The 20,806-nt window shown below is 43.8% G+C and overlaps 1 protein-coding gene and 1 long non-coding RNA gene across 2 annotated transcripts in view; one reads left to right on the top strand and one right to left on the bottom strand.

The window, feature by feature from the left end:
* Positions 1-401: 401 nt before the first annotated feature.
* Positions 402-3,610, bottom strand: LOC121582281. The gene is made up of 3 exons (XR_006003341.2): positions 3,403-3,610; positions 850-1,067; positions 402-633 (listed from the first exon to the last, which is right to left on the bottom strand). It is a non-coding gene; the product is annotated as an uncharacterized LOC121582281 (long non-coding RNA).
* Positions 3,611-9,943: 6,333 nt separating this feature from the next.
* The window catches only part of LOC121563515 (protein FAM171A2), a 29,548-nt gene continuing 18,685 nt past the window's right edge, over positions 9,944-20,806 (top strand). Inside the window, exons 1-5 of the mRNA XM_041875422.2 lie at positions 9,944-10,187; positions 12,205-12,432; positions 18,339-18,431; positions 19,789-19,947; positions 20,357-20,536. Of these exons, the coding sequence (XP_041731356.1) occupies positions 10,049-10,187; positions 12,205-12,432; positions 18,339-18,431; positions 19,789-19,947; positions 20,357-20,536 (799 nt within the window). The 5' untranslated portion in view covers positions 9,944-10,048. The remainder of the gene's footprint in view (positions 10,188-12,204; positions 12,433-18,338; positions 18,432-19,788; positions 19,948-20,356; positions 20,537-20,806) is intronic.

Consider the following 20,806-nt stretch of genomic DNA (forward strand, 5'->3'; position numbering starts at 1 on the left):
TGATTGCAACACTTAATTTAATAATCAATAATAAGTAATCTAGCCTACTTAAAAAATGCGTAGGTTGCAGTAGCAATTTGGCCTAGGCCTACTAATACATATGCATACCAGTAGCTAGCTATATATTCATGACAAAAGTGTGTTTCATGTCAAGGTGACGTCAGTAAGGCATAAGCATTTGTCCTTTGCTACCACTTCAGATTATAATAATAAAGTAGAGCATGTAATTTTTATTTTACCTTTATTTAACTAGGCAAGTCAGTTAAGAACAAATTGTTATTTACAATGACGGCCTACACCGGCCAAACCCGGACGACGCTGTGCCAATTGTGCGCCGCCCTATGGGACTCCCAATCACGGCCGGTTGTGATACAGCCTGGAATCGAACCAGGGGGTCTGTAGTGACGCCTCAAGCACTGAGATGCAGTGCCTTAGACCGCTGCGCCACTCGGGAGCTATGCATTCGGGAGCCCAAGGGGGCTATCCAGAGCATCTTTTCAACACACTTGTTCACTCGCAAGAACTGACTCGTGCTCTGGGACATCTGGTTCTTCAGCTGTGTATGTTTAGCAAGGGTTAACTTCGCATCACTCAGGCTCTGCAGGCCTGTCTCGGAAGTCTTCAAATAGTGGGCTGGAACAGAGAGAGGAATGATCAGTGTTAACAATACATGTTAGAGATGAATGGTGACTGGATTGACACACTTATGGCACCCTATTCTCTATATGGTGCACTAAAGCCCTATTGGCCATGGTCAAAAGTTGTGCGCTACATAGGGAATAGTGTGCCATTTCAGATACACATTGTCCTTTATAGCATCAATGGTACTGCTGTCATAAGTTGTCTTACCTTGGTGAAGCTTTGGAATCTGTATCTCGGTGACTTTTCCCAGGCGCTGTTAGAGCCTCGCCATCGGTGGCATGAGGTAGGGTCCATCAAATCCTCTGGCATAGTCCCAAAAGCTTCACAGGTCTGGAGGTCTCAGGTTGTCCAGGAGATGTCTGCCGATAACGCTTCAAACTTCAAGGCACATCTGTGTCTAGGAGGATCTCCCTCCTCAAACCTCCCTGGAGATGCAAGACGTGGGCCAATTCACACAGGATGTCTCGGGCCAGATCGCTGGTGAGCTTCAGATGACGCTCCTTCTCACACAGTAAGTGGAGATTTTTATTTAATCAATTTTAGAATAAGGCTGTAACGTAACAAAATGTGGAGAAGGGGTCTGAATACTTTCCGAATGCACTGTATATGGCTCTGCAGGTGGCTGGGCTTGACGTCGGACCAGTTAACAATTTCAGTAGGGAGGAGAAAAAAGTGGGACGCTTTCTCAACAACTGGATGTTTGGTCCGAAATGTTGCCCCTTTAAGTCCAGGGCTCTGCAGGTAGGTGGGAATGACTTTGGACCATTCAACAAACTCTGATCTTTGTCATCCCTGATCCGATAGAGGATTTGATTCCTCCATTTGAACAACAGCTCAAACCTTCAATATGGAACACAAATGCATGCGATTTGGAATAGTTTTAATCTAATAAAAGAGTGAAAAGCTGAACATGGTATATTCATTGTTAACAAGGCTACAGAAGGAGAATGAAGAGTTTTAAAGCATCACATACGCTACATGACCAAAAGTATGTGGACACCTGCTCGTCGAACATCTCATTCCAAAATCATGGGCATTAATATGGAGTTGGTCCCCCCCTTTGCTGCTATAATGGCCTCCACTCTTCTGGGAAGGCTTTCCACTAGATGTTGGAACATTGCTGCGGGGACTTGCTCCCATTCAGCCACAAGAGCATTAGTGAGATCGGGCACTGATGTTGGGCGATTAGGCCTGGCTCGCTGTCAGCGTTCCAATTCATCCCAAAGGTGTTTGATGGGGTTGAGGTCGGGGCTCTGTGCAGGCCAGTCAAGTTCCTCCACACCGATCTTGACAAACAATTTCTGTATGGACCTCGCTTTGTGCACAGGGGCATTGTAATAATGAAACAGGAAAGGGCCTTCCCCAAACTGTTGCCACAAAGTTGGATGCACAGAATCATCTAGAATGTCATTGTATGCTGTAGCGTTAAGATTTCCCTTCACTGGAACTAAGGGGCCTAGCCCGAATCATGAAAAACAGCCCCAGACCATTATTCCTCCTCCACCAAACTTTACAGTTGGCACTATGCATTCGGGCAGGTAGCATTCTCCTGGCATCCGCCAAACCCAGATTTGTCCGTCGGATTGCCAGATGGTGAAGCGTGATTCATCAGTCCAGAGTACAATGGCGGTTAGCTTTACACCACTCCAGCCGACGCTTGGCATTGCACATAGTGATCTTAAGCTTGTGTGCGGCTGCCTGGCCATGGAAACCCATTTACTGAAGCTCCCAACGAACAGTTCTTGTGCTGACATTGCTTCCAGAGGCACTAGCGAGTGTTGCAACCGAAGACAGACAATCTTTACATGCTACGCGTTTCAGCACTCGGCGGTGCCGTTATGTGAGCATGTGTGGCCTACTACTTTGCGGCTGAGCCGTTGTTGCTCCTAGACGTTTCCACTTCACAATAACAGCACTTCCAGTTGACCAGGGCAGCTCTAGCAGGGCAGACATTTGACAAGCTGACTTGTTGGCATCATATGACGGTGCCACGTTGAAAGTCACTGAGCTCTTCAGTAAAGCCATTCTACTGCCAATGTTTGTCTATGGAGATTGCATGGCGGTGTGCTCGATTTTATACACCTGTTAGCAACGGGTGTGGCTGAAATAGCTGAATTCACTAATTTGAAGGGGTGTCCACATACATTTGTGTATATATAGTGTACTTGTGAGAGGTCTTTCCCTCCATTGCTGATCAGCCAGTTTAAACTGCCACTGGGTCATCTGCTCTAGGCCTACTGGGGTTTCCATACCCTTTAGGATCTTCTACTCTAAAAAGGAACAGCAATTTACAATGATTAAACCTGTGCATGTATCTATGGAGATTGGATGCCCCCAGCACGTTATGTATTGTAACCTAAACAAAAAATTGCAGAATATTTTTCTCACCTGCTCTTCAACATATACAGTATATCCCAGAGAAAATGTGGACAGACAGATGCACACACAGACAGACAGACACACAGATGCTAGCACACATGCATGCACACAACTCAACTCCATGATGAAGGAAGGTTCTGATGAACTCCACCAATGGAGTTGAGCAGAGACCAGGCTTTGTGGAATTCATAGTCCCCTGTAGCTCAGTTGGTAGAGCATGGCGCTTGCAACGCAAGGGTTGTGGGTTCGTTTCCCACGGGGGGCCAGTATGAAAAATGTACTCACTCTGGATAAGAGTGTCTGCTAAATGACTAGAATGTAAATATCTGACTACATCGATTCGCCCAAGGTCAATACTAAAAAAAATGATGAAACGCTTACCTTCTGCCTATGTTTGTCCTCTGTACTTGTTTGCTGATCTCCATATGTTTTTAATCAACTGTTTTCTTGTTGATATTTGATTTGCACATGTGCATTTGCGCCGTGTTACTAGATGCCCCGTGCACACTAGCACGCGGTGAAACACCGCTTCCCATTCATTTTCAATGGAAGGAAAGCTGTGAGAAGCGGAGAGGGCGGGGGACCTTTCGGTGGCGTGTGGGAGGTGGTGAAAAAGTTCTACTTTCCCAACTTTATGCAAATCACCAGCGGCGACCACTGGGCGATGACCAATCATATCGAGTGGTTCCCATGACGAATTTGACGCTATGTGACCCAAGGCTGGAGACTTTCGTCAGCAAAAACGGCTGACAAAAATACTAGGATAGAAGCAAATGTAAGTAATTATAACGTCATAATGATTCATGCAAAAAATGTACAGTTGAGAGGAATATGTTAGTTAATGTAGAGACAAACGATTATGCATATTTTTCTGTCATAAAGTTAATTTACGGAAATTGCTATTTAGCAAGCTAGCTGGCTAGCTTTATTGGCGTTGTGACACTGAGTATGAAATTGTAATTCTGTTTGTTTAATGTTTTAGGGACTCCTGAAACAACCAGCAAACCAGGCTGTCGTCTTGTGAAACAGTGGATGTAAAGAATCTAGCTAGCTAAAGCATTTGATGTTATCTGTATTGAAAATTAGTGTCCCAATAAGTTTATTATTGATGCATACATTGTAACATTTGACTAAATACTGCCTCTATGTAGCTGTTGTAATATGAAACATAGACAACAGTGATAGGTGTCAAAAAGTTCATGGTTCAAAGTTCCAAATACATTTTTGCAGATTGTGCAAAATGCCTCCGTCAGAGGACTCCAATTTTGATAAGGTAAAGCTTGACAACATTCAGCTGTTTTCGTTATATGTATTATCTAACGCTTACAATTTCTTTCCTTTTTGCTGTCTTAGCAGTTCTATCAACATTTAGCAACTAAGCTACCAACATTAGAAAATCTGTTAGCTATATTTCAGAGGTAAAAAGTTGGATATTAAATGATGTGTGGTCTGTTGCGCAGTCGAATTTTACAATATACAGCGTGTCTCACAAAATGTGTACATACAGTATCTCACAAAAGTGAGTACACCCCTCATATTTTTGTAAATGTTTGAGTATATCAATGTAAAGTAGTGAATGTACAGCTTGTATAACAGTGTAAATGTACTGTCCCCTCAAAATAACTCAACACACAGCCATTAATGTCTAAACCGCTGGCAACAAAAATGAGTACACCCCTAAGTGAAAATGTCCAAATTGGGCCGAATTAGCCATTTTCCCTCCCAGGTGTCATGTGACTCATTAGTGTTACAAGGTCTCAGGTGTGAATGGGGAGCAGGTGTGTTACATTTGGTGTCATCGCTCTCACACTCCCTCATACTGGTCACTGGAAGTTCAACATGGCACCTCATGGCAAAGAACTCTCTGAGGATCTGAAAAAAAGTTGTTGCTCTACATAAAGATGGCCTGGGCTATAAGAAGATTGCCAAGACCCTGAAACTGAGCTGCAGCACGGTGGCCAAGACCATACAGCGGTTTAACAGGACAGGTTCCACTCAGAACAGGCCTCGCCATGGTCGACCAAAGAAGTTGAGTGCACGTGCATATCCAGAGGTTGTCTTTGGGAAATAGACGTATGAGTGCTGCCAGCCTGTCAGTGCTCAGACCATACGCCGCACACTGCATCAAATTGGTCTGCATGGCTGTCGTCCCAGAAGGAAGCCTCTTCTAAAGATGATGCACAAGAAAGCCTGCAAACAGTTTGCTGAAGACAAGCAGACTAAGGACATGGATTACTGTAACCATGTCCTGTGGTCTGATGAGACCAAGAAACTTATTTGGTTCAGATGGTGTCAAGCGTGTGTGGCGGCAACCAGGTGAGGAGTACAAAGACAAGTGTGTCTTGCCTACAGTCAAGCATGGTGGTGGGAGTGTCATGGTCTGGGGCTGCATGAGTGCTGCCGGCACTGGGGAGCTACAGTTCATTGAGGGAACCATGAATGCCAACATGTACTGTGACATACTGAAGCAGAGCATGATCCCCTCCCTTCGGAGACTGGGCCGCAGGGCAGTATTCCAACATGATAACGACCCCAAACACACCTCCAAGACGACCACTGCCTTGCTAAAGAAGCTGAGGGTAAAGGTGATGGACTGGCCAAGCATGTCTCCAGACCTAAACAGTATTGAGCATCTGTGGAGCATCCTCAAACGGAAGGTGGGGGAGTGCAAGGTCTCTAACATCCACCAGCTCCGTGATGTCGTCATGGAGGAGTGGAAGAGGACTCCAGTGGCAACCTGTGAAGCTCTGGTGAACTCCATGCCCAAGAGGGTTAAGGCAGTGCTGGAAAATTATGGTGGCCACACAAAGTATTGACACTTTGGGCCCAATTTGGACATTTTCACTTAGGGGTGTACTCACTTTTGTTGCCAGCGGTTTAGACATTAATGGCTGTGTGTTGTGTTATTTTGAGGGGACAGCAAATGTACACTGTTATACAAGCTGTACACTCACTACTTTACATTGTAGCAAAGTGTCATGTCTTCAGTGTTGTCACATGAAAAGATATACTCAAATATTTACACAAATGTGAGGGGTGTACTCACTTTTGTGAGATACTGTATATAATTTTTTTTGAAAACTCTCAAAACCTAACTTAACTTACATAAATTGCACTGAAAATCGGTGGTCAGCTAGCTAGAAGGGTGTCTTTAGTCGCAAAACTTAACGTTGTTTTCCAGTCCATTTAAATGTTGAGCTCGAGGTGATTTAGTCCTCCAACCGCTAGAGTGTCCGAAGTTAGGGGGTGTCCGATGTTGGGAGAAAACTAGCTAACTGCAAATTGAATGTACAATTTTGTAAGCTTGCCTTGCTGATATTTGCTATGCAATGCAGCTCAAGTAACGTAGCTAGCTAACTATGGATGATAAAAAATACCTGAATGCTTATGGATGTGTAGCTAGCTATGTAGCCGATCTGTGTATGGACTCTAAAACGTTTGGTATAAATATTAGTTCAGAACCTAGCTATGAACCTCAGCTATTATAGCTGGTTGTATCAACTTCAGAACAGTCTGAATGACATTAATGAAGCCTATGGATTGAGTAGAATATAATATAACTTTGTGCCAAGGATGCAAGTCGTGTGTGTATATATATGTAGTTATTACCATGCATGAGATCCCCACATAGTAGCCTGTACATTGAATATATTCACTGATCATGTACTCTACCTTGGCAAATAAAGGTGCAGTTCAGGTATGAATGTCTGTGAGACATTCTTTTTCAGTCATATCCAATACCATTAGTATCAAACTCCAGTCTTTTAATTAACACTTTGTCTGCATGTATGTATTACAATTATACACTTCAACAGTGTTTACCAATCCTGGTCCTGGGACATCAATGGTTTCACATTGTAACTATGCAATAGACTAGAAACATGATTTAAGTAGTTAAAGGCTGATTTGTAATTCATATATAGAAACAGACTTTAAAAAACAGTACACTACACTTCCTATGCATCAAGTAAATACTCTAAAACCGGTTCATCTCAATATCAAACTCCCTTCATCTGCATTGATCTGAGGACACCGGATAGGTGTAGTATTTCATCAAATGAGAGACTTAATTTCAACCAGTAGAGAATGTGAAACACTTTTTTGAAAGAAGTTCATTATCCAAGTGTTATAAATACATAATACATGCATTATAAACATTATAATTGTAATATTATATTGTAAATATAAATTAAATCTGTACTTCAATGCTCAACTGGTGTGCATTATAAAAACAGAGGAAGAAAGAGGAGGTGGGTATAGAGGTGTACGAAAGAGTGTAAAAGACACGAGGACAAACAATATAGCGTAGTTATATAAATATAAATAATGAAGTGTCTTACTATTCTCCGTGGTTGGTCATCTTGCCTATTCTTTGAAGGTGGAAGGAGCCACAGTTATACACCTGCTTACTGCACAACACAACCCATCAATCAGATTGATACACAGGTGTGTAGATGTGGGTTATAGGGTGTCTAATTGTTCTAAAAAAAATTAATATGGGTGACTCTTAAATGAGCCTGTTTTGTTTTTGTACAGACATCACCCTTACCTGAACAGCATCCTCACCTGAGAAGTAGAAATCAAAAGGAGATAAACTGGGAATGTAATAACTGCAGTTGACATAGCTAAGTAAATGGAAGAATACTCTTATTGCAATGTGGATGGCTCTTAAAATAGCATTTGGTTGTGCATAGTGTAGTCTATGGTGTTGCCAGGGAACAGCACCCTCTTCGAAGAAGTAGGAGGTGAAGATCTCCCGCACACGGATTACCTCCCGTGCTGCATTGTTGACCTCCATCTTTAAACATCCTGCAGAGCAGCAGACCTCTCTGGCACACGGCGGAGAGCTGCAGATCCCCTCCTGGTCCTTGTGTTCATCCTGATTAAGTTATACAGGTCACAGGTAGCCTTCACACACCTGAATGGCCCTGGTCACCCAACCTTGCAGTGCCCTACACAGTAACTGTAGGCAATCATTTTGAAGGAATCTCCAGTTACAAGGTATCTGTAGGAATATGGAAGATAATGTCATTATCCTCCCGAGTGGTGCAGTGGTCTAAGGCCAGTGCTAGCTGTGCCACTAGAGATCCTGGTTCGAATCCAGGCTCTGTCGTAGCCGGCCGCGACCAGGAGACCCATGGGGCGGCGCACAATTGGGCCAGCGTTGTCCAGGATAGGGGAGGGAATGGCCGGCAGGGATGTAGCTCAGTTGGTAGAGCATGTTGTTTGCAACGCCAGGGTTGTGGGTTTGAAGTATATAAAAGAATGTATGCACTCACTAACTGTAAGTCGCTCTGGATAAGAGTGTCTGCTAAATGACAAAAAATTATTAGACTTTTACATCACCAGGTCATTGTGGTATAAAGTATAATATCCCTTATAACAAATCATGACTAACCGGTGCCCCCGCACATTGACTCTGTACCGGTACCCCCTGTATATAGCCTCCCTACTGTTATATTATTTTACTGCAGCTCTTAATTATTTTATCTTTTTTACTTATCAATTTTTTACTTAACACTTTTTTTTCTTATCTTAAAAAACGGCATTGTTGGTTAAGGGCTTGTAAGTAAGCATCTCACTGTAAGGTCTACACCTGTTGTATTCGGCGCATGTGGCAAATAAAATGTGATTTGATAACATTGGATGGATAGATGCATGTGCACACACATGTGCATGTGTATCATGTGACAATAGCATGATCATATCAAGGACAGCATCACAAATGAATACATAAATACCACTTGAAGCTTGTTGATGACTTGATCATTTCAATCAACTGTGTAGTGCTAAGGCAAAAACAAAAAGGTGCACCCCTTTCAGTCCCCAGGACCAGGACTGAGAACCACTGCTCTTCATTGGGACCTCTTCATCTGCAGACAGGCTTTCACAGCTTTCTGAATCTGAGGACAGAAAATCTCAAAAGAAACAGACTTCATTATACTCAAATTAGACCGCACTGAATATTAGGTTACTATTATCTCCGTCCTCACTTCTAGGGACTGGAACTACACAAAAGTACCTGGCTGCCCTATACAGAATAGCCTACTCTCACTTTGACAGTTGGGGCTGCTATCCTTTCACCCTCCTCCATGGCTGTTAGCTAGCTAACGTTACCTACAAATGCGTTTGGAGTTTGTTTTTTTACAGTGATGAATACATCAAGATAGCTAGCTAATATGAAGTTAGTTTGCTGGTGATATTCACTTCGCTAGCTATCTATACAGTATGTAAAGTCGGCTAGATAGCTAGCTACGTTAGCAGCTCATTTTAGTTAGCCTGCACTGTAGCTAGTTAGCTAATAATACATCGGGTTTTTTACATTTTCGAAATGTATTTACTTACTTGAATAGGTTCTCTCAGCCATGTGGACAATTGGAAACAGTGCAGTAAAGTTTGTTTGTCACCAGAGCGTTTTAGAGTACATTACTATTTACCTGTGAATAAATGAAATGGAGAATGGATGCAACTATTTACCCATTTCATAACCAGACCTTCATACAAACTTGCTATGCTAAATTCTTGACACAAAATCGAACGTGCTGCCATATGCCCACAAGCGAGGCGCGTGCTAGTGTACACGAGAAAGGAGGCAGTTGTATTTGATAAACGTTTTCTTAAAAAGTAGGCTATGGATTTCAGCAAACAAAGTGGAAGGAAGTCCCAACGTTTCTTTACTCAATAAGCACAAAAACAGTAGCTAATCTAGAATCATGTTCAAATTAACTTTAAGAATAATTAATAAATTAAATTAAACTTGAAAGGGTCGAGGGAAATCAAATTCAACTGCCCTTCCTTCACTTCTTAATCGGAACCATATTCGAGATGTTTATCGCAGTTTAATTTCGATACCACTAGATGGTAGTATAGTGAAACCTAGCGTCCACACCAGACAATAAAAGCAAGAGATAGCTGACAGACGGCAGCTCAGACTCAACATCAGCATCCTTATTTAAGGGGGTGGGTATCCGAGAAATGACTGAGAATTAATTGTCAATAGCCTAGTAACCCTCCGGGAGAAATATGGATGTATGGCCACCGAACTTGGAATAGAGATGTAGTTTCAAGGATGTCACCCATCTACATCTCTCGTTTGTTCCTCTTTATTTCTATCTCCGCGGTCTGGGAGGCGCGAGCCAAATCTCTTTCAGATCAAGGAGCACTTGGTAAGCTCACGCCATATGGGATGCTGCACAATGAGGGAGGATGGGAGTGGTTGCATTTTATATGGCTTTTGTTGACAAATATTACTGAAATTGCAACCGTTGGTTTGAAATGATTCTTGCTAATGACACGAGTCACCGTTTTTCTGAAATTGTATTGTTTATCAATGTGTATTTAGCATCAAATGGATCTTCGGAGCATCCCAACCAAATGAAATACCTAGTGATGCCACGAAGCTTATGTGTTTATAACAATTGGTAAAATAATCTTTACCTTATCAGCTTTTTGAAGATATGTAAAATCAGTAAAATCAATCACAGAACTCAATATAGGGCTATCAAATTGTTACAACCCAATTCTCCCTGTTAGGCTATTTGAAGGGCTCATCATGACAATGGTAAATGTGCCGCTGTAAAACATATAGCCAGCCTAGTCGAGGAAAATAAATCATAGGCCTAGGTGTTCACATATTTATCTTGTTAGGTCCTAAATATATGTCCCTTTAGCAGCTATGCTAGCCAGGGGTCAATATAGTAATTAATTTAACAGTAACAATGTATCCCGGCCATTCGTGCATTCATAAACAGCTCATGTAGGCCTTGGCATATATATATATATATATATATATATATATATATATATATATATATATATATATATATATATATATATATATAACAGGCCTATATAGTATGTAAAGCATAGTCCCACTCCCCCCCAAAAATCTGCTGTATCTATTCTATTCAGGCCCTTCATATTCTTTATTTGGCTCTGGAATATATTCATTGTATAAATACACCCCCAGCAATTATTTATTGGAGCCTGTGTCCTCAAACAAACCAAATACATTTGTTGAAACAGTAGGGCTCTGTAATGATGCATGCATGCCAGAAGGGGAAACATATGCAAGGGAATGCATGCATGTAGCCTACTATTGGACAGAATTGCTAGAGCTATCAGAAAGTGGGAATTAAGAATGGCAACATATGTCTATTTAACAGTCAGCCTAGGTCTCATACTGTAGGACTACACCCATTCCAGTTGCATTTTTATTTGCCATTTTGAAACACATCTAGTGGAGACTCCTGTATCCACGGAAACCTCCACAGCATGACCCATATTTATGGCATTCAAGAAACAAGATGTGAAACAAAATGTTCTGAGAGAAAATGATCAGTAGAGAACATGACAGAGCAAAAACAGATATGTGATATCTTGGGTGTGAAGCTACACAGCACTCACAGAGTTGGATAGGTTTGGAACGGATGTATTGATCCATTCTATCTGTTGGCCGTGTTTCTTGTATTGGTATATGCAATTGAAGACCAAATGCTGGACTTTGACAACAACAATAACACCAGCAGCACACACGTTTACTTCTGCAAGTTAGCAATCGCGAGTTTGGGACTATTAAGGTTTGTCAAAATGTTGTTATTGACATAGATAGAGGACATTGCACAGAACTAGGCTATCAGAGCAGGCTGGTGGGAGGAGCTATAGGAGAACGGGCTCATTGTAATGGCTGGAATGGAATTAATGGAATGGTAACAAACACATCAAACTTATGGAAACCACATGTTTGACTCTGTTCCATTAATTCCATTCCAGCCATTACAATGAGCCCGTCCTCCTATAGCTCCTCCAACCAGCTTCCACTGCTACCTATACATTACTCTAAATACCCCAATTCATGTTGTTAAGTTAAAAAAAATACCATATAAAAATTTCTGACACCATTCAAACCTTTAAGCCAATTATCTCAGAATCATCTTTTTGCAGATTCAACCTTATAGTCCCAAGCTCTCGCAATGTCAATAGGATGTGCAATAGAGCTGAATTATGACTGCACCATTGTGCGTGTTTGAGATCGATTACAGTCAGACTGCGCAGAATCACTGATCTAAAAATCACCCTCCATGCCAAATAACTACTAATTATGTGATCAAGATGATCAATTTCTGCCCCTCGCCTCACTCACACTGATCCCCTCAAGCACTGATTGTTTTCATTCCTTTGCAGAGGTCCAGATCAGAGTTCAGGTGTTCGACAACAGTGACCTATCACCTTTGGCCGACGCCGCCATAGAGGTTCATGGGAACCGGTCTGTTTTAGCGTCCAGCCAGGCGGGCAGTGATGGCGTGCTTAGGGTGACCTTCCTGTACCACCCGGGGACCTGGGTCATCATCTCAGCGTCCAAACACGACTATGTCACCAACTCCGTCCCCTGGCACGCTAGCCGCATCCCTCGTAAGTGAAAATGCCTTAGTCATAGCAGTGTTCATTTCGTCAACAATAACTGACGAAAAATACTCGTCAACTACCTATTTTTCCTAACTAAAACTATGACGATAACGAGACGAGATGGCATGGAAAAAAATGATAGCTATTACAAATTACTTTTCATTTTAGTTGACGAAAATGTGGCGAGACGAGAATTCCAAAACATGCATCCTGTTTGCAATAAGGCATTCAAGTAAAACTGCAGAAAATGTGGCAAAGAAATGAACTTTATGTCCTGAATACAGAGCATAATGTTTGGGGCAAATCCAACACAACAAATCACTGAGCACTACTCTTCATATCTTCAAGCATGGTGGTGGCTGCAACATATTATGGATATGCTTGTCATCGGCAAGGACTAGGGAGTTTTCTAGGATAAAAATAAACGGAATAGAGCTAAGCACAGGCAATATTCTAGAAGAAATCCTGATTCAGTCTGCTTTCCAACAGACACTGGCAAACAAATTCATGTTTCAGCAGGACAATAACCTAAAACACAAGGCCAAATATACACTGGAGTTGCTTACCAAGATGACATTGAATGTTCCTGAGTGACTTAGTTACAGTTTTGACGTAAATCGGCTTGAAAATCTATGGTATGACTGGAAAATGGCAGTCTAGCAATGATCAACAACCAACTTCACAGAGCTTGAAGAATAAAAATAATAATAATGTGTCGAATATTGTACTGTCCATAGCTCTTAGGTGTGCAAAGCTCTTAGAGGCTTACCCAGAAAGACTCACAGCTGTAATCGCTGCCAAAGGTGATTCTAACATGTATTGACTCAGGGGTGTGAATACTTATGTAAATGAGATACTTATGTATTTAATTTGCAATACATTTGCAAAAATGTCTAAACATGTTTTCACTTTGTCATTATAATATAAATAATATAATATGCCATTTAGCAGACGCTTTTATCCAAAGCGACTTACAGTCATGCGTGCATACATTTTTGTGTATGGGTGGTCCCGGGGATCGAACCCACTACCTTGGCGTTACAAGCGCCGTGCTCTACCAGCTGAGCTACAGAGGACCACCCATTATGGGGTATTGTGTGTAGATGGGTGAGATATACAGTGGGGAGAACAAGTATTTGATACACTGCCGACTTTACAGGTTTTCCTACTTACAAAGCATGTAGAGGTCTGTCATTTTTATCATAGGTACACTTCAACTTGGAGAGACGGAATCTAAAACAAAAATCCAGAAAATCACATTGTATGATTTTTAAGTAATTAATTTGAATTTTATTGCATGACATAAGTATTTGATCACCTACCAACCAGTAAGAATTCCGGCTCTCACAGACCTGTTAGTTTTTCTTTAAGAAGCCCTCCTGTTCTCCACTCATTACCTGTATTAACTGCACCTGTTTGAACTCGTTACCTGTATAAAAGACACCTGTCCACACACTCAATCAAACAGACTCCAACCTCTCCACAATGGCCAAGACCAGAGAGCTGTAGACCTGCACAAGGCTGGGATGGGCTACAGGACAATAGGCAAGCAGCTTGGTGAGAAGGCAACAACTGTTGGCGCAATTATTAGAAAATGGAAGAAGTTCAAGATGACGGTCAATCACCCTCGGTCTGGGGCTCCATGCAAGATCTCACCTCGTGGGGCATCAATGATCATGAGGAAGGTGAGGGATCAGCCCAGAACTACACGGCAGGACCTGGTCAATGACCTGAAGAGAGCTGGGACCACAGTCTCAAAGAAAACCATTAGTAACACACTACGCCGTCATGGATTAAAATCCTGCAGCGCACGCAAGGTCCCCCTGCTCAAGCCAGCGCATGTCCAGGCCCGTCTGAAGTTTGCCAATGACCATCTGGATGATCCAGAGGAGGAATGGGAGAAGGTGATGTGGTCTGATGAGACAAAAATAGAGCTTTTTGGTCTAAACTCCACTCGCCGTGTTTGGAGGAAGAAGAAGGATGAGTACAACCCCAAGAACACCATCCCAACCGTGAAGCATGGAGGTGGAAACATCATTCTTTGGGGATGCTTTTCTGCAAAGGGGACAGGACGACTGCACCGTATTGAGGGGGAGGATGGATGGGGCCATGTATCGCGAGATCTTGGCCAACAACCTCCTTCCCTCAGTAAGAGCATTGAAGATGGGTCGTGGCTGGGTCTTCCAGCATGACAACGAGCCGAAACACACAGCCAGGGCAACTAAGGAGTGGCTCCGTAAGAAGCATCTCAAGGTCCTGGAGTGGCCTAGCCAGTCTCCAGACCTGAACCCAATAGAAAATCATTGGAGGGAGCTGAAAGTCCGTATTGCCCAGCAACAGCCCCGAAACCTGAAGGATCTGGAGAAGGTCTGTATGGAGGAGTGGGCCAAAATCCCTGCTGCAGTGTGTGCAAACCTGGTCAAGACCTACAGGAAACGTATGATCTCTGTAATTGCAAACAAAGGTTTCTGTACCAAATATTAAGTTCTGCTTTTCTGATGTATCAAATACTTATGTCATGCAATAAAATGCAAATTAATTACTTACAAATCATACAATGTGATTTTCTGGATTTTTGTTTTAGATTCCGTCTCTCGCAGTTGAAGTGTACCTATGATAAAAATTACAGACCTCTACATGCTTTGTAAGTAGGAAAACCTGCAAAATCGGCAGTGTATCAAATACTTGTTCTCCCCACTGTATATATATATATTGTGATGTCACGAGAGGCTGTGTCCTGGAGGGACGTTACATCCCCCTGAGATGGCTGCAAACCCAGACAGCTATGGCTCCATCTGCTGGTATGGTCGGGAACTCCAACCCTCTATGGCCAATCTTCCCACGCAGCTGAAACCAATCAGGAGCTGATGAGCTGAAGGTTTTTGGAAGGGAAGAGACACGGTCTGGAGGGTGGGTTGGAGGAAGAAGAGAATTGTGTTATAATTTCGTTAGTTGCCGAAGACCTTTAATAAAAATCCTTGTTTTGGTTGAACCTGGACTCCTTGCACTACTTGGGCAACCCCGCTGGAAGCGGTAGCCTCTCGTGGCATCACAGATGGTGGAGAATACGGGCACGCTCAAGCGTTAATAGTGCATGTCAGAGGAGGATACCGAAGGTTTGATCACCCAGTTTTCCAAGTTGGCCGTAGGCTCCCCGCCGACTGGAAATGGAGGACATATTGAAAGCCCTTGTTGCTGGCCAGCACGCCCAGATGCAAGCAAACGTGGCTCTCTTGGAGGAGCAAAAGAAAGCCAACCTTCTGAAGGCAGAGGAATTGCAGTTGCAGAGACAGAGGGTGGTCCAAAATACCCGCCCAATAAAGGCAAGTGACTTTATATCTAAGATGGGAGCTACCGATGACATTGAGGCATACCTGCATGCATTTGAGGCCACGGCCACTAGGGGAAGCCTGGCCCAAGCAACAGTGGGTTGGTCTGTTAGCCCCCTTTCTAACCGGGGAAGCGCTGAATGCTGTCCGGGACCTGGGCCCTGACCAGGTTACTGACTATGATGCCCTGAAGTCTGAGATCCTCAGCAGATATGGACTCACAAAATTTGGTATGGCCCAGCGCTTTCACAGTTGGACCTTCCAACCAGACCAACCTCCTCGGGCGCAGATGCATGAACTTGTCCGAATCGCAAGGAAATGGCTGGATCCGCAGAGGAATACAGCAGCGGCGGTGGTGGAGGCCGTTGTGGTGGATCGTTACCTACGCGCCCTGCCTTATGAGGCAAAACGGTTCATCAGTCAACAGGCCTTGACCACGGCTGATCTGACCGTGGAAGCGGTGGAAAAGTACCAGGCCACAGCGGAGATGCTGAATGCTTCCCGAAAAGACCCCAGGAGTGCGGCCCCACCACAAATGGGAAGGACCCGTCCAAAGGACCCCAAGGTCTCGAACCCAGCCACGTCAGGACTTATCCCGGCTCCAGGGGGAGCCAGAAACCAGGCGGGTCCAAGAAGAGTACACCAGGAGGGGGAAACTCGACAGTGTTACCGGTGTGGGGAGATGGGACATATCTCCTGGCAGTGTGGGAAACCAGCCGATGAACCTATGCCCACTGCGGAGTCCTCCAGCTCAGCACCCACACACCGGGTTGCCTCGCTCTTGGGAGTCGTAGATGGCGGCCCAGATCGACCCCCACCTGCCCGGTAACTGTGAATCACCATGATGTGGAGGCCTTACTGGATTCTGGTAGCCGGGCCACCCTGGTGCGTAAGGATTTGGTGGGCCCAACGTGTCTGACCCCGGGGAAAGTCCTCCCAGTTTCCTGTGTCCATGGGGACACCAGAGAATACCCCATTACTGAACTTACAATGACCAGCACACGGGGAACCATACACACGACGGCGGGGGTGGTTGATTCCCTCCCCGTCCCTGTCCTAATTGGACGAGACTGCCCAGCCTTTTACCCACTCTGGAGAGAGTCTCAGGAGAGGATAACCCGAGTACCTCGGAAACGGAGAGGCAAGACTCATCCTGGGAAGGCTCCGGTGCAATCCTCCGAATTACTCACTCCCGCCCGGGCTCTGATAGGGGTGGCAGGTGCCCAGACCGACACAGAGACGGAGCTACAGAATCTGGACAAAGAACTGTCTGGTCTGAAGGGGACCGCTGAGAGGTATCGTTTGTTAAAGCAACAGTTAGACATGAAGACAGAAGAGTTAGATATCCTCCAGGCTAAACTCCAACAGAGCTCCTTCCCTAAGCAACCGGAGGAGCTGGAGAGGCTGCGCAGGACCATCGAGGAGTGTGAGGAGACCCTGCGCAGTAGTAAGGAGGTCCAAAAGAAGGCAGAGGAGAAGTACAAGGTGTTGGAGAACAAGATGAAGAATGCGGAGGCAGAGAGAGAGAAGGAACTGAAAGCTGCTCAACAGAAGCTAAATTCTGCTAAAACCAAGGCTGATGCGTTCAGTAAGAAACTCAAGGAGAGACAACAGGAGGCTGAGTCCCTGGTCCTAGAGGTGGAGGAGTTGAAGAGAGAGCAGGCTGGCAAGCAACACGGCAATGCGGACGCCCTCTCCCGGCGTGATGCCTTCTTCGCTGCCTTTACCCCGACGAGGACGTCGGTCCCGAGGAGGGGGATGTGTGATGTCACGAGAGGCTGTGTCCTGGAGGGACGTTACATCCCCCTGAGATGGCTGCAAACCCAGACAGCTATGGCTCCATCTGCTGGTATGGTCGGGAACTCCAACCCTCTATGGCCAATCTTCCCACGCAGCTGAAACCAATCAGGAGCTGATGAGCTGAAGGTTTTTGGAAGGGAAGAGACACGGTCTGGAGGGTGGGTTGGAGGAAGAAGAGAATTGTGTTATAATTTCGTTAGTTGCCGAAGACCTTTAATAAAAATCCTTGTTTTGGTTGAACCTGGACTCCTTGCACTACTTGGGCAACCCCGCTGGAAGCGGTAGCCTCTCGTGGCATCACAATATATATATATTTTAATCCATTTTGAATTCAGGGTGTAACACAACAAAATGTGGAATACGTCAAGGGGTATGAATACTTTCTGAAGGCACTGTAATTGGTTTGTATGTGTGGGGCTTTAGCTGAGATTGTTCTTTACAGTCAAGTATATTTGCCAGGCCTCAATTGTTTCGCTGTTGATAATTATAATGTTATAACTTCTAATAGTAACTGTATCCACTGATTAAATGGGAGAGGGTGTTTTTAAAATAGTCAACATAAAAAAAATAAAAAAAAATAGGCTGGTCTGCCACATCCAGACCCACGCAGAAGTGATCCTATCCTTTGTTTCTCTGTCTCTCAAAATAGGCTGAATTCCAAATTGGTGCCCCTAACCCCTTCTACCTAGGCACTCCTATAGAACTGAAATCATAGGGTAGATGTAAGAAATTGGCTAGCTAGACTCAGTCGCTCATTAACATTGGTGTTTTTCTCTCTTGCAGTGTATGCATCGGTCAGCCTGTACCTCCTAGTCCAGAGGCCAGGCACCCTCATTCTCTACGATGATGTCATCCAGGTGCTGCATGGATCCCCAGGTAGGCTACAATAATGAGCTAAGTGGTATTGACTAGTTGGTCTTTTCCCCTAGAGCAACATCCAGACAAACTAGGATCTAAATGACCAATTGAAATTAATAGAAGCCAAACTCTCTAAGGTGGGGGGACCCTTCCTGCCTATATATTTTACATTTACATTTTAGTCATTTTGCAGATGCTCTTATTCAGAGCGACTTACAGGAGCAATTAGGGTTAAGTGCCTTGCTCAAGGGCACATTGACAGATTATTCACCATGTCGGTTCAGGGATTCGAACCAGCAACCTTTTGGTTACTGTCCCAATGCTCTTAACTGCTAATGGTATGGGAAACACTGCTTCTTTGTTCTGCTCTCTGATTTACCTTTTCCTCCAAAAGGGGCAGTCTTTACTCAGGCTATTACAGAAATTGTGTAAGGATTGTGGTGTTTCAGGTTTTATGCACTATTTGAAATCTGTTCAGAGTTCTTTAATTACTCTGAGGCCAATAACAAACATTTATTGTCCAGAATTCACCTCCTTCCAAGAGGGGAGTGAAGGTGCAATTTTCACCTGACTCCTCTCTGTTCTTGCACTCAACGGCCTTCAGAGGTTCTCATGTGACACTATTTCCTTCTGCTGTCTCCATAGCAACAACTGCAGTGGAGTACTTGGCTGCAGTTTTGTACAAGTCCATTTCCCAAATTCATGACTGCATGTCTCATGTCTCAAACATACAGTACAATTGCCTTAAAGGGGCAATCTGCCGTAGCTGCAACAACAAAGTGGGCACCCCGCCACTGTTTTTGGTAAACAGCTTAGTTTTGGGGCTAGAGAAATGTCACCTCTCAAATATATAAACCGAGCTCTGGATGCAAGGACTGACCATCCATGACATCAAAATCATAGTTTTAACCATGTTTTGAGGCTATATAGTTTTTGATTTGAGTAGCATGTTTACAAACAATGAAATAAAACAAACTTATATTTTGGGTTCTGATGGGGTACGACAGTTGAACTAAGCCCATGAGGTATTTATAAGTTGCATTCTTTAAGAATCAATGGGTATATATACAGTATATATCATTAATGTAAAAGTACAAAAATTGCAGATTGCCCCTTTAAGTGTTGATAGTGATGTAGTATTTTACCCTACATACTGTAGCTTTTATGTCAAAATAGTCACTGCCAGGCGAGTGCTGTTATGGTTGTACCAGATTTTGGGTCGTTTTTCATTAGGCACCAGACAAGAAAAGGGACTGAAACGAGGGACCACCAGGATTTGTCCAATAAGAAATACTCTTTAAAAAAAATTATGCTAATGAACATGACCCATATGTCTCACGATTGGCTGGGTGGGCATCTGTTACTTCCTTTATAGGTGCACGGAACCAGCCATTGGTCCAGCTCCAGAGAAAGTCCCTTCAGCTGCCAGCTGATTCCAACTACACAGCACTGTCGGCTGTCCTGACTACTGCCAGAAGCCAGTATGAGATCGGGGGCTTCCCTTACCTCCTGGGCCTGGAAACCAACAGCACAGGTTGGCTTGGGAGAAATAAAATTTACATTTTAGTTATTTAACAGATGATCGTATCCAGAGCGACGCACAATAAGTGCCTTCTACTAAAGTAGGTAAGATAACTACATATCACGACGATCATTACAAAATCACGATTGGCCCAACCTCCTCCTGAAGAGCAACTGAGTAGGCATGCAGGTTTTTGTTCCACCCCTGTTGTAACACATCTGATTCAGCTATCAAGGTACAGATGAGCAGCTACGTAGTGATGTTAGCTGTGCGCAGATTAAAGTTAGAGCGAAAGCCTGCAGGATAGTAGCTTGTTTGGTGGTACTTGTGGTAGTTGATATCAAGGGCATAGTGTTAGGAATGCTTGTTGTTATAGGCTATGGATGGTCAACATATCATAACAATAACATGTACACTACAGGGGCGGAGACAGGATGGACAGACTTAACAGCACTGGCGGTGGTCAGCGTTCAGCTCTTTGACCGCGATGGGACCGTCATCCAGGTGTCCGATCCGGTCCACGTCTCCGTACCGCTGCCCTCGGATACTCGCACCAGGATCGCCACCAGCATTCCCGCCTGGCTGTACCAGCCCAAGACGGGTATGTGAAAGCTACTGGGATCATATGTTCCGATTGAAATTCTCATATTCATCCATCCTTCTGTGTAATATTTATAGACTCTAACATGATAAATAGGTAGGTAAGCTCCGCCATTTCCTGGTTGCAAAAATTGTAGTAGTTTGCCTAATTTAAGTTGATGTGACAAAACAACCATGTATAATGTAGAGAATCATTGTACCAGCTAAACCGCTGTGAAATATATTTTCCATAACCAAAAATATTGTACAGTATTTTTAGCTGTTTGAAGCT

This window comes from Coregonus clupeaformis, chromosome 1 (genome assembly GCF_020615455.1).
Source record: "Coregonus clupeaformis isolate EN_2021a chromosome 1, ASM2061545v1, whole genome shotgun sequence".
Classification (NCBI taxonomy): Eukaryota; Metazoa; Chordata; class Actinopteri; order Salmoniformes; family Salmonidae; genus Coregonus; species Coregonus clupeaformis.